This window comes from Crassostrea angulata, chromosome 9 (genome assembly GCF_025612915.1).
Source record: "Crassostrea angulata isolate pt1a10 chromosome 9, ASM2561291v2, whole genome shotgun sequence".
NCBI classification, from domain to species: Eukaryota; Metazoa; Mollusca; class Bivalvia; order Ostreida; family Ostreidae; genus Magallana; species Magallana angulata.
Genome location: NC_069119.1, coordinates 37,490,253 through 37,505,666, shown reverse-complemented (window position 1 = coordinate 37,505,666; position 15,414 = coordinate 37,490,253). Strand labels below are relative to the sequence as shown.

Sequence of the window (15,414 nt, the reverse complement as noted above, 5' to 3'; positions counted from 1 at the left end):
GGATAATATTCTCAAAATACGTAAGTACTGGTCGTTTTTCATCTCACATCCTACTTTGATATATGTTAAAACATGAAAATCTATTAAGATATATGTCTTATTTCACCATCTAGTAAGTGGTTATTTAAACTAAACGACGATATTCAGAACAGAGTTGTCGTTCGTGTTCAACCACTCTACACGTGGTTGAAAAATCTAAACCTTGAGTTGCTTAATAAAATCAAAGCAGTGTTTGATGCTTTTGATTTGCAATTTCATGCTTTTTAAAAAAATAAATGGGTGTCTGTTTTGTATTAAAACTTCGTATATCGAGCCATTTTCAAGGAACATTCTGCATAAAATAGTATAGTCTGTTTCACTATTGATGCTATTAATAGGTCAGGCGGGGATCGAAAATTTATCCTTAGGGGGGATCTCTACTAAGCATGTTACTTGTGCAACAGCAGAAAAAAGTATATTTGCTATTGTCACATTTATTTCTAGAACTCGTTTTATCAACTAGTTAATGAAGATAAAATTTAAAATCAATAAACGTCTAGATTTCATATTTGACTGCAAGTACTTAGATTCTAGGAAATGGACTATAAACACGAGGCATGATTTTTACTGCGAAACTGAAAGGGTCAAATAAAACCACGTGGTCTAAATTCAACATTCGCAGGGGTGTCAGTGTTTCGGAAAAGTTGAACAACCAATTTCAGTGAAGCGTTTCGCATTGATTTTTGAGAGAACGTTGGCATTCTGTTACATTAAAGGTTTGAAATCAAAGATTTCCAATTTTATCTATAACATTCTCGATCATTGGTGCAAATTCCCCATAATATTGTTCCGGGTATCATATATAATGTCGAATACATTTTGCTGCAATTTGTAACAATTTTAAGTTATCTGAAGTAAATTAGACAGTCAACTGCATCGCCAGAAAAAAGCAGAGAGTTTAACTGTGTTGTTACAGTACGTTTTTTCTATGAAATTAAACACAAAAAATTGTACCCCAGCTCCCGACGCTTGATGCATGATCGCTATGCTAATATTGGAAATTATAGTGCCAAAGATTAAAGTTGATGAATACCACACAATGGTTAATAATTCTACATTACGTGACTACATTTCATGTACATTGACTATCTTTCAATGAAGTTTTGACAAAAACAAGTTGTTCAAAACTTGTACCCTTATGCTAGATTTCCTACTACTGAATAATTTCACAGCCAGCAAAGTGGATCGAAAACCCTTGGCTAGCGCAGATGCCTTTACACTTACTTGTTATGGACCAATTCATTAAACTTTTCTCCTTTTAATCTTAAATAACCAATGATGAGGTCATGAACGCAGACCTATATCAATTTAAGTGTTATGTCCTAAGCTTTAATTTAGTACATTATTACTTGAAAATTTGAATTCATAGTTCACTAGCTTTGTTTTAAACCCAATCAAATTTGAAGTTCACCAAAAAAACTCTTTTTTGAGAAAACAATTCCCGTTAATTGAAAAACTATGCACAGTTTCTTTGGCTGAAATTCACACAGGTGTGTCGAAGAAATAAAAAAAAAGTGTCTATTAGATTTTAAATACAAGGTTAAAGTATAATAAACTGATATGGACTCAAAGGACTGAATTAAAGGATTATATAGAGACAATTTTGAAAACGTAATATCTAAATCTAAAAAAAAAAATGGAAGAATAACATCTCAATGCAAATAAAAATAAGAATTATCCAAAAAATGATTGAATGAAAGCATCTTTATGTGGACAATGCATATGCATGAATATGTGTAGATGTTTAAGGCACTTTTTTTAGTAATAAATGTTTACTCCAATATTGTTATTTTTTATATTATTGGGGTATATTTACATTCTACTATGTTTTTCCATTAAATTCTGTGATGTTTAAATGCCTCTAAATGCAACATCTATTCACTGCGTATGAATTTACAAGTAATTTACATAAGTAGTTCTCAAACAGTGATTTCTATGTTATCGGTGAAAAAATATATTTTATAAATGTTATCAAAACACCATGTTTTACAGTTATTCAACAAAAAAGTTGACTTTATTATTAGAAACAAAATTTTAAGATTTATTTTTCATGGATTATATTTTCATGCTTGTCGATCTCAACTCAAAAGTCTATTAGATAACCAGTTTAAGCCGGTTTAATAAAATAGCTGTTCTTGCTGTTACTAATTTACTCCCTCCGTTATATGCACTTTATATCGATTAAATTAAGTAAATACATGATTTCACCAGTAAGGGAATGTAAATATAAGCATTAAATGATTGATTTTTGACGTCGTCGTGTCAATAACTGCCGTCAGGTGATGAGGACAAATTATCATAACGCGCTAACGCGCGTTATTCAATTTGTCTGCTCACCTGACGTCAGTTATTGACACGACGACGTCAAAAATAAATCATTCAATGCTATATTATTCAAAAGAATATAAATCACTGTAAATATATGAATACGTGAAATACATGATATAAAAATTAGACAGCCATCTACACTGCATCTAGTATATGTAAATTTTGTAATAAAAAGGTTAAAATAATAAATGCTGGTTATACAACATTCAATATGCTTATTTGACTCTGTTTCAATGAAGTCGAAGTCTAGACAAAATGTTTGAATACAAATTATTCAAAAATACTTCATACTATTTATAAATAGATTGAAACATTGATTTTTACAGCCAGTTTCCCATACGTTTACTTGCTTTGTACTATTTCATTTAACTTTTCTCGTTTTTTTCTTACGAATAAGTTAGTATACAACCTTTCATTTTTCGCTTTTAAAGGGACGATTTGACTTAGAATTTTCAAATTTTATTTCTCCATTTTCAATGTTTATACTGATAAATATAGAAGTTTATAATGCTTTGTCAGAATTTGAAAATCAGATATTAATTTATAAGCAAGATACAGAGTTCATAATTCTTTGTTTTGTAAACAAAGCCCGAATAATGTCATTTTTACATATGAGTTGTATCGATGCAAGTTTCAATCAAATGTATATTTCTTTTGTTGATGATAGCATTTATGAAGATACTGATTTAGTTTAAATTGTTATTACATGTCATTTTGTCAAAGAAATGGTAATTCTCTACATTACATTTTTGGTAAACAACTATAAGACTCGAGCTTTGTTTTCATAACAACCAATTCTTACCTCTGTATCTCGCTTCTAACTTGACTTCAACATTCAATATTTTGGTCCATCATTTAAAATGCACTAGTAAACCATTTTATACATGAAAATAAAAAATAAAATTTTTGATCTTAAATCGTGTCCAAGTCCCTTTAATAGAACCAATTTATAATTGTGAAGAAGGCAATCATAATAGTGCATGAATTATTCATGGAGACAAGAAAGATTGGCGAGTTTCCATTGACGCAATATTGAAGGAGAATCGTTATATGCACTGAAGCTCCGAGTCCGTAGCCATGTTGTTAATTTTTGCATATTATCATATGGCTTAAGGAGGCTGGGTGTCAACAAATTAACCATTAGATCTGAAGCGATTTCTTTAACTATAAACTATTATTTAGTTTTTCCTCTATCTTTATATAAATTTGAATCTCTTCTTCTAAAAAAGATTAATTTAGTATATTTACATTTTCCAGTATCTTTGCCTGTGATAACACTACGTATCGATTTTGTACTATATAACCCATAATACAAATGACGCCAAATTGAGGCGCCAGCGGGGTTTGCTTATTCATATTTTTAATATTTAATCGTACGATGGCTTAAAATTATATAAATATAAGTAATAAGGAATCATTCTTTGAATATTATGAGTGATAATTTCGGTCGGGGTGTGATCAAATCTATCATAAAGCCCTTCGGGCTTTATTGGATTTGATCACGCCCGACCAAAATTATCACCTCATAATACTCAAAGAATGATTCCTTATTTCTTATATAAAATTGGCCCTCTTAAAGCTCTATGGTATATATCAGTTTGCAACATTCCTTTGGTCGAGGCTTTTAAACCCGTTAAACAGACAATATTTCAAACACGAATTTCAACTCTCATATTCAAACTTAGGAAAAATGATGGCTATGATTTAGGATAAAGAACACTGCCCCCCCCCCCCCCCTCCCCCAGCAGTGTTGCAAAATATATTATACTTTCAAAAACTGTAAAGTAGTATCCATATCTTTTTTTCAAAACTTGTCTATTTCAACAATTTTTCAATGGTAAAATTTTAATAACTTAATACAGTACATGTTTAGAACTTGTGTTCAAACATTTATTTCTCATCATATAAACACAAATTGTGTTGAAAAACACTTTAAATATCGACAGTTCAGGGAGATTAAATTGTACTATTCATTACCTCCGAGGATGTAAAAAATCACACAAATGCATAGCATATGCCATCTATTTTCTGTAAATAATCAGAAAAGGTAAATCTTGATTATCTTTTTATTTTCATACATGTACATTGCAATATAAACAGACTTTCAATTTCTATGTTAATGAAAGATATTCATTTAAGCAAAGCGTTATATAAAATAAAAAAAAGTATCATTTATGATAATAATGTAATAATAATGTATGTCTCATTGATTTTCTAATTAATTAAAGACTCCCTATTTTAAAACAAATGAAATAGACATATAGGGGCACTAATATACAGTTTTCTTTACATCAAATTACAAAATTCAACACAATAAGTTAACAATTCAAAAAAGGTTACTATACCATTTTTCTACTGGTATTTATTTTTCCAAACAAGAGGACCTAGTTTGAGATATTAACAATATATATGGATATAAATATGGTCTCTTTGAATATACATTAAAATAAAAAAAAATAATACTAATAGACTAGTTTATGGCACTATGATAAATAATATTGACAACAACAAAAAAATAGAAAACTAAGCATGAAGTACAGAGTACATGAAGCATGCCACTACCTGACCGCATGATTGGTGATGTTGAAAGTACAAGTACCAGAGAAAGAAGATGAATATATCTGGATAATTTTGTTAAAGGTGCTTGTTTCTGTAATAAAAGTTTACCCTTTATAGTTCGTTTTAAAAGTTTAATGAATTCATCTTATTTAGTATAATAATAGTTATTATCATACAATAGGGCGAACTTTCATTACAGAAACACTGTGCTGTCAGTAGCAGCAAATCCCATGTGTTAAGGACTGGGGGGAGGGAGGGTGCCTTGATCTTTCCAAATACTCTATATCTGGGTTTTTCCTGAGTCACAAAATTTGCCAAAATAGGGTAAATATGTTAACTTGTTTTATTCAGTAAATTTTTGCAATTAAAAAAAATTCAAATAAAAAACAATACAAGGTGTATATTTTCTGCGTATTGTATATTTTGCAATGTGAATGTGAAAAAAACCAAAATACAAATCATAGCAAAAATTATTGGATATACTATGTACTACAGGCCTATATCAGTTAAAGTGTTATTCCCTGGGCTTTAGTTTAGGACATTATTTAGGATATTATTAATTAGGAATTTTTTGGCACACTTGCTATGTTTTAAAATCAATCATTTGAGGTTCACTCCAAAAACATTCTCAAGAAAACATTTCCTATATTCATTGGAAAACCATGCACTTTCTTTAGTTGAAAATTCAAAGAAATGTAAAAAAAAAAAAAATCTCTATCAGATTTTAAAACAGGGTTCAAGTATAATCAACTGATATGGACTTAATAAAGGACTAAATTACAGGATTATATAGTGAAAAAATCGAAAACTCATTATCTTAATCTTAAAAAATGAAAGAAAACATCTCAATGCAAACAAAAATAAAAATTTAAGGGCAAAAAAAATGAATGACAACATGCATCTAATAAGCAATTTACCTCAATTGTTACCCCATTTTAATGTTGCATTATACATCATAAGAGTGAAAAGCATTGACATATTATACAAAAAACCACCATTCTTAATTTTTCTAACCATGTTTAACATGCTTCTTCATGTGTAAGCTCATACACTGGCTGTCAAACAGACACACAGACATACAGATACTGAGACAAAGTCACCTTGTTCTCATGCACCAATATAGAAGTAGGAGGTCTTATCATTTATTGACCTATTAAGAGGGCTCGATGGTCATGGCCTTTTTTATAGACTGTATTGATCTTCTTTAAAAAAAAAAAAGGGGGGCTCTGTATAAAATTATAGGGAAAAACCCCCTAAATCTACGGTAAATTTTATTAAGGTCTTCCGTTTCCAACGGAAGACCTTATTGTTTTCGTACTGTTTCTTATTATTATTATTATTATTTTTTTCCACGAATTTTGTGCACGCGATTTCTCGAAAACTATTCGGCCGATTTCAACCATTTTTTCTCAGATGATAGCCAGTGGTCATAATTCTAGAAGTTTTTTTAAATTTTGAAATCGGCACTTCCGGTTCCGATTTACGGCCGATTTCGTCAGTTTTTACGACCCATTTTGTGCAGACATAAACTCAAAGACTATCAGATATAGGAATATGAAATTTTCAGGATAGATAGACCATAGGTTGAAGTTGTGCACAATGTAGTTTTTTGGCGCCAGTGGCGCCATTTCTATGAGCTCGCCTAGGCTCGAAAATTGGGTACGAATTTCGAATCAAATTTTTCATACGTTTTGATCTGTATCTTTTTATGTGTTGATATTTTGTTAAAACATATATAACAAAAAAGGTAGATAATCGAAAGTTCTTTTCAACAAAATCAAGAAATAGGGGCTGGCCCCTTACATTAGGGGCCAGGACACTCATAAACTCTATTACAAATAACATAAAAACGATAAAGATTTTGTAATGCATTATAGAAGCAAAGTTGTTGATCGTACCAAAATCTATTAGGAAAAAAACATTGCCACGCCCATTTATTACGTAATTAGGGATTTTTAGGGGCCAAAGTACTTAAACTTTGACGAAAACTAACTAGAGAAGTAGAAATATTTTGTTAGACATCATAGAAGAGAAAATGTTTGAATAAATGATTTAAATTGATTCCACATATCAAAACACGCATTTCTGTCCCCATTAAGGATCTAGAGAGCTGGCCCCTAAAATTTTCAATCATTTGTATCTCAAAAGTGATCAACAATTTTAGATGGATGTAAGAACAAAAAATGTTAGTATTCATGAGACCTTTCGTATAAAATCAAGAAATAGGGGCTGGCCCCTTTTTTTAGGGGCCAAGGCACTCATAAATTCTATTACAAATAACTTAAAAACGATAAAGATTTTGTAATGCATTATAGAAGCAAAGTTGTTGATCGTACCAATATCTATTAGGAAAAATCATTGCCACGCCCATTTATTACGTAATTAGGGATTACTAGGGGCCAAAGTACTTAAACTTTGACGAAAAATAACTAGAGAAGTAGAAATATTTTGTTAGACATCATAGAAGAGAAAATGTTTGAATAAATGATTTAAATTGATTCGACTTATCAAAACACGAATTTCTGTCCCCATTAAGGATCTAGAGGGCTGGCCCCTAAAATATTCAATCATTTGTATATCAGAAATGATCAACAATTTTACATGGGTGTAAGAACAAAAAATATTTGTATTCATGAGACCTTTCTTATAAAATCAAGAAAAAGGGGCTGGCCCCTTTTTTTAGGGGCCAAGGCACTCGTAAACTCTATTCCAAATAACTTAAAAACGATAAAGATTTTGTAATGCATTATAGAAGCAAAGTTGTTGATCGTACTAATATCTATTAGAAAAAAAATATTGCCACGCCCATTTATTACGTAATTAGGGATTTTTAGGGGCCAAAGAACTTAAACTTTGACGCAATATAACTAGAGAAGTAGAAATATTTTGTTATACATCATAGAAGAGAAAATGTTTGAATTTATGATTTAAATGGATTCCACATGTGAAAACACGAATTTCTGTCCCCATTAAGGATTTAGAGGGCTGGCCCCTAAAATATGCAATCATTTGTATCTCAAAAATGAACAACAATTTTAGATGCGTGTAAGAACAAAATATGTTTGTATTCGTGAGACCTTTCGAATAAACGGAAGAAAAAGGGGCTGGCCCCTTCAATTAGGGACCAAGACACTGGTAAAGTCTTTTACACATACCTTAAAAACGATGAAGATTGTGTAATATGTTATAGAAACAAAGTTGTTGATCGAAACAATATCAGTTTGTAAAACTCATTGCCCGACCAATTGATGACGTATTTATGGATTTTCAGGGACTAAAACCTTAAATCTTTAATGTGCTGTATCTGAAAAAGCAAAACACTTTGTAAAGCATTTTAAAGGATATTGACAATCGTATACATTATCTAAAAGGAAGTGGTTGAGGGAGAATTCTGAAATTTTATTGATATTTTAATCGAATCGTTTAAAAAATTGAACGGAAGACCTACTCGTTACTCGTAACGAGATCGTATCTAGTTGATTATTCTCTTTACTAAAAAAAAGCTAAACAAATAGTATCTGAAATATTAAGGCAGACCTGATGGTTGAGTTGTTGCCCATATAGCTTCCTTAAACTTACATAGTTACTTAAAATAGGCCTTAGCCTAAGCCACTTCAACCCTAAAATTAAACCAAATTGAACTATTTCTCAGATCCCCCTCCTGGGAAAATTTTCTGTATCTGCACATGGTCTTACAATTCTGGATGCTTTTGAACCATTTTGACGAAATAATAAATATCTATTTCGTAGCGTCATAATATCAGACTTATGACAAAATTACCGGTACACAAATGGTTTATACTTAATAGTCCTTGATGTCTCAAAATAAATTTATGACCATGTCTACTTAGTTTTCTTCAGGAGGAACTTATAGAGAATGAGATGGAATTCCTCTGGTTTGTCTTTCCATGCAGCGTGCCCGGCTCCTTTTATCATGTGGAGTTCATGGTCAGGCAGGTTCTTCAAATTGGTTGTGGATGCTGGACCAATAGATTTATCATTTTCACCATACACAACAGCTGTTGGAATCTAAAACAAAAATTTTTTTAAAAAAGAGTTTAACTTCATCTAAAGTATCATGATAAGATCATAAAAAAGTGTCCTTTTATATCTTTCCGGCAAGGTGATAGATGATGTAGCCTTCTTTGAAAATTTGTATTTTAATTAATGTGATGATAGAAATTGGCACATACTTAAACTTTATCAGTTATTTACAAATACATATTAACAATAAACAAATGGATGAATAATATGAGTATACTTACATTTAGACTCTTGTACTTCTCTGGCGAGTAACTTTCCGTCTGAACTGGAGCTATGGGAACGAATCCCGCGGAACGCTTCGATACATTTGCGGGGTCCACGAAGAGGAAGGGCAGCGAGTAGCTCCCACTCATGGATGGACTGACAATGACGGGAGTCCTCAGATCCAGAGCAGTGATCAACTTCTCCAGGAAAAGTCCCCTGTCTCCGACATCAACCTTCTCACTTTTCGTACTTTTACCTGTAGAAAATTTAAAATTAATCATTGACATGCAAAATATAATTAATCCGACATTTAAAAATCACTCAGAATTCAGTGATTAACTATTAAAGACCCCTGCTCACAACCACATCAACTTGGTTATTAACTAGCGATACCTACAATTATAATCAGTGCATGGTTTAAAACAGGTAGGATTTCTTTATAAAATTTGACAGTCAGAGACATTGAACCACTCTGAGCTATAGCCTGCAGGCAGTATTACAGTCGGTGGTTTACAATCATCCAAACTCCGTGCTTAACTGTTGCAGCTGAGAAATGGGCATTATATGCACTACTGTACATTCATAATTAAAAGTGAGGAATCAACATTAATGGCATTTAATGCATATACATGTAATCACGAGAAGCTTTCCTCTGAGATTTAAAAATCTCCCTATTATTTCTTTGAGAGTTGTGAGCTAAATGAAGTTCAATAATCACAGTAGTACATTCCTGCGACTGATAGAAAACAATGGAATATCACACAGTCAAATAATTATGTAAAATAAGGAATCTACAGTAAAGTATTGCAATCATTGTTGTTATACAACTATTCAGACTCATTTATTTCAAATTAAAGTAATTATAATGGTAACAATCCCACATCCTTGGTTCTTGTAAAACTTCTTCATGAAACCACTTACCTTCAGGTAAATCCACTGCGACCGGTTGGTACCCTAGAGCAGAAAAGATGGCCAGTGTGTTTGTGTTCTCCCAGTCTTCAGAAGAGAATGCTTGTCCATGAAGAAACAGAATATCCCTGCCCCCAAGCTTGGGTAAAATATCCCGGTAAACTATCTCAACACTCTACAAAGCACATCAAAGACTTTGACAAAGTACCTGGTACATTTATGCACACGGTAAACATATGATCAGGTTCAATGTACAGGGCTGCATGCAACTGCTGTGTTTTAGAATGATTACTGTACGTGTTTCAGAATGACTAGAAATCTTGTATGAAAATTAATATTTGCTAGTAAATGTACATTTATATCAAAACAAGGTGATAAGATTTAATCCAAGTAGCCTTACCTACGTTGAATCTTACTAGGGTGACCCTAGTTATCTTTTTAGGGTATAGATCTATTTTTCAACCCACAAAAATCTCATACAAATTGAATGACTTTGTTTGGACATATATGCAAGTACTGGTATTTAAGACTTTAATTTTCAATTAAGCATGTTCTGTTTGTTAGGAGGTGAGTTTTGTTTGATGGCACCCACATAATTACATGTACATACCTGTCCATCTTTTATCTTCACCTTTATTTTGTGCGTTTCAACGTCTAGAGTTTTAGCCTTGTCTAGAACAGCCTGAGATATCTTGGTCATCTCGACATCTGTATTCTTCTTCATCAGGAATGTGCTGAAGTATTTGTAGTTGTTGAATACGATGATCCCGACCGTGATAGCCAGGATAAGCAGGACCACTGATTTGTTGACATGTATGCCGGAGGGACTCATTTACATATTATCTGGAGAAGATAAAGCTTAGCATGCAGTGTCACAAAATGCAGCTTTTAGGCACAATGACCCTCTTAAAAGGGAGATAACTCTCAGTGAAATTAATCGTAGGAATCTTCCACATTTTCTTGCCTTTCTTAAAGGACAGCAACTTGTATTGTATCATACAATGCAATACATTATGATACAAATAATATGATAAAATATAGCATCATATCATATTATACAACATTCTTTGATATGATGCATTATTAATATTGTTATATGATTGTGTGATACAATATTGTATCTTATCTCATACGTGTGGTGTATATTACCCGTGTGATAAACCTTTGCTATATCAAACGGCTGATGCTTTATCATATACTTCCGGTCCGAACTATTTTTGACACATCCCCTCGCTTCAACGCTTCAGTGGCCTATTTTCGAAGATTTGCTATAGTACTTTCAACATAACTATATCTACTACAAAAATTGATATTAAATGGATTTTGTCAAAGATTTAAATTACAAATATGAAGGAAAACACATAACTGTTTATGGCATGATATTGTATCATGCCATATAACTTAATATTGTATCATGATTTATGACATGTTATGATATCATATTGTATCATATGATACAAGATTTTTATCTGAATTAGATACAATGTGTAACTATTCATATGGTGCAATATCATCATGGTCATAGGAATATTAGGAATTATATTTCTATATCACATCCATCAAGCAAGTTGAGTATGACCAGATTTTCTTTATAGAAATCATTCTATTTAATTGAAGCTAACTTTTGTTTTGTTTCAAATCCAAAGTTACATGAACCTTAAAAGTTGATCAGGGCAGTAATTTCTTAAAACATTTAAACCTGCTTTGAACTAAAATTTCACCTGCTCCAACATTGAGTTAATGAACCGAGATCAAGTTCTGTATCTGAAACTTTCTCACTATAACACACCAATAGTTATATTACGGTAACTGTGCAAGTCCGATTCGGTACAGACAGGGTTTATTCCATTGTGTAATGAGCTCCACGATCCTAACACAATTTGAGTAATGCTTAAATCCTCAAGATAATCAAGATCACTCAATTCATATGTGAAGCTAGCTCTGTAATCATATATTGGAAGTAAAATCAACAATGCAAGTTTGAATAAGTTACCTACTATGATCATATTCCAAAAGACATACCTCCTCCAGCATCTGAAACCTATGGTCCAGATTCAGCATTCAAGCTTGTTAAAAGCATCAATATCACAAGATGCATCATCCACCTAAGATTTGTTATTAATACAAGAGACCAATTGGCCTTAACGGTCACCTGAGTAGCATATAACCCATACACAAACTTGTCGAGGAGTCTCATATATGCATCTAAAATGTTAGGTTTCATACTGGAGTAAAAAAATTATAAATTTGTAATGACGACCACCTCCCTGCTGAAAGATCTGGTCTACAAAATCATGAATTCAGTTTTCCTTTCAAGTGTGTCAAAACCCATACTCCAGGGGACATGAAAATTAAAATTTTAGTAGAGGACTTCCTGGTAAACATAATTATAAGTCAGTTTTTTATACAGTTGTGTGAGAATGGAAAAGAAAATTTTTAAACATTATATGCATTAACACTATATTGCCAAATTGCACCCCCCCCCCCCTCATGTCCTGAACCCCTGACCCAGGGGCCATGAATTTTACAATTTAGGTAGAGGAGATAGTGGACATCATAACCATGGATTCAGTTTTTTGCCCACATGTGTGGGAGTAGAGAAGAAGATTTTTTAAGATTTAAAACATTTTTACTAAATGGCCATATTGGCCCCACCCTACAGCCTGAACCCCTAACAAAGGGGTCATGAATTTCATAATTTTGGTAGAGGGCTTCATGGACATCATAACCAGGCATTTAGTTTTTAACAAATATATATGTGAGTAGAGAAGAAGATTTTCTAAGTTTTAATGCATTTTTACTATATGGCCATATTGGCCCCACCCTAGACCCTGAACCCCTGACCCAGGGGTCATGAATTTCACAATTTAGGTAGAGGGCTTCATGGACATCATAACCAGGCATTTAGTTTTTAACAAATATATATGGGAGTAGAGAAGAAGATTTTCTAAGATTTAATACATTTTTACTATATGGCCATATTGGCCCCTCCCTAGAGCCAGAACCCCTGCCTCAGGGGCCTTTAATTTCATAATTTAGGTAGAGGACTTCATGGACACCATAACTATGCAGCCAGTTTTTTCCTCACATGTGTGGGAGTAGAGAAGAAGATTTTTGAAAATTTGGCTTTTTTTGCATATTTGGCCCCACATGTGGCGCCCCGGGGGTGGTAGAGCCATGCATTTCACAATTTAGATTCCTCTTACATGTACCATAGAGATGCCTCAAACCAAAAATGGTAACAATCAGCCTTGTACTTTTTAAGAAGTTATAAATGTAAAATTGTTAACGCATGTCGCACGACGGACGAAAACGGATAGCAATAGGTCACCTGAGTAATCTCAGGTGACCTAAAAAGATAACGAGGATATGGCCATCAAAAGGCACCTGCTCCAAAAACCTTCAGCTCCTCCAACATTCGAACCCTATGGCTCAGATTAAGCATTCAAGCCTGTAAAGTGCATCAGTATCACAAGATGATTCATCCATCCATGTTTAGTAAAGATAGAACCAATAATAACTTGCATATGGTGCCATCAAAGGGCACCTGCTCAAAAACCTTAACCTCCCTCAGCATCTGAAACCTACATCGATTGTATTGATTGTGAGGGCCCAAAATAGGCTTATCATATTGTCACAGGTGTATCGTGATAAACAGTATGAGTTTATTTGCATTGACTTTCAAGAATAAATACCTGGTATACATATGATGATACATGTATTAAGAAATTGAAATCAAATTTGGGAATAATTTGTAGGTTTTGTTCTAATCAACTGGATTTTATTTCTCTACAGTTTGTTGATTGATTTTGTAAATAGCTGACATATTTTCTTTATGCCATCTTATTACTTATAAAGGTAAGCAACATCAGATATCAATGTATTTAATACCTGACAACTATATCGTGATACATAATGTATCACATTTACATACTGTGATACATATCATATCGTACGGTAGCTGGCAATACTCAAGCCTAATAGGATGCACAATCCTTGAAAGTTTGGTGAACATGTATAACCATGCAGTAATTAATAACTTATATATGGCCATCAAAGGGCAACTGCTACAATCACTTTAACCTGCTATAAAAACCTCAACCTCCTCCAGCATCTGTGAATTAAAATATAAAGCTCTGATTTAGCATCCAAGTCTGGTAAGTTCATCGGTATGCCCAGATGTACAATCCATGCAAGTTTTATGAAGACAAGACCAGTTATAAGTTATACTGAGGACTCTTACCAGGTCCGGACGCCGAAACTGATACCTGCATGCTCACAGAGTAAATTAGCATAAGCTCCCCTTGACTTCATCTCATTAAGCTTAAAAGGTATAATGCAATCAATCTAGTGGTGTTATTTATAAAAAAATAATCTCTGCTGTGAACAGATGAAGCTAATGAAAAAGCCATTATACATATGATACAAATCTATTAAATCTAATCACAGGAGCTCGTCACAAAGTTTTTTCAACCTTTTATATCTAGCACCTCTATACAATAAAATACACTGACTAAAATACAAAGACACTGATCGAAGAAAGTGTCACCGGAGAGTAAACTGGAAGAAAATGCGTGAAAACTTCTAAAATTGTTGCCGATGTTTAAGTTTTGCAGGTATTCCTAAAAACTATGGTCCTTTCCCGATCTAGGCTAATGATACCTAGAGTGCAAGGTTTAACGTCCGAGAAGAATTAATACGAGGCGACCGAAATCGGGAGGTAGCGATTTTTTCGAGTTTTGATTCCTCCCTTGTGCATTTTATTGTATAGAGGTGCTAGATATAAAAGGTTGAAAAAACTTCGTGACGAGCCCCTGTGATCTAATGGACGTGAACTGTACAGTAATTTATAACAATAACAAAATAATCACTATCTAAATAAAGAGATGAAGCTCAATTAAAAGATAAGTCCGACATAGTAAAGGTAAATGTACAAAATATAGCAAGAATATGTGCTCTTATTATCCTTGAATCTCTACTTTCACATTCATTTAATTTGAAAAAGTTAATCTCTTATCTTTAAATTTGAAGTTATTATTTGTACTCTGGATGCAAAAGAAACAACACTAAATCACTAAATGCAGTGTCAACTTCCTGTCATATCATACATGTATGACATAGGTAAAAATACAACTAACCTGTGATTTAAACAAACGTGCGTATATACGTGTAATCTTTTTTTTACAAAGTACTTTTAAAGTCCGATGCGTTCCGACAGACGTTCGGATATTTTCTTATCTGTACATCAAAGAACCGAACGGCATATGATATGACGAAGATGGTGATAGTTTAATATTTTAAGAAGTCTGAAGTGCACGAAAAAATGGAAAC

The 15,414-nt window shown here is 32.7% G+C and overlaps 1 protein-coding gene across 2 annotated transcripts in view; it reads right to left on the bottom strand.

Moving 5' to 3' along the window:
• Nucleotides 1-15,308, bottom strand: part of LOC128163490 (putative protein-lysine deacylase ABHD14B) — a 49,895-nt gene extending 34,587 nt beyond the window's left edge. Inside the window, exons 1-5 of one of the 2 annotated variants that reach the window (XM_052827106.1) lie at nt 15,222-15,308; nt 10,694-10,926; nt 10,096-10,258; nt 9,192-9,430; nt 8,729-8,955 (exon numbers count right to left, since the gene is read on the bottom strand). In XM_052827106.1, the coding sequence (XP_052683066.1) occupies nt 8,770-8,955; nt 9,192-9,430; nt 10,096-10,258; nt 10,694-10,915 (810 nt within the window). In that variant the 5' untranslated portion in view covers nt 10,916-10,926; nt 15,222-15,308 and the 3' untranslated portion in view covers nt 8,729-8,769. Of the gene's footprint in view, nt 1-8,408; nt 8,956-9,191; nt 9,431-10,095; nt 10,259-10,693; nt 10,927-15,221 lie in introns of those variants that run through there. The other variant, XM_052827105.1, reaches the window with a different exon arrangement.
• Between the last annotated feature and the right edge of the window lie 106 nt (nt 15,309-15,414).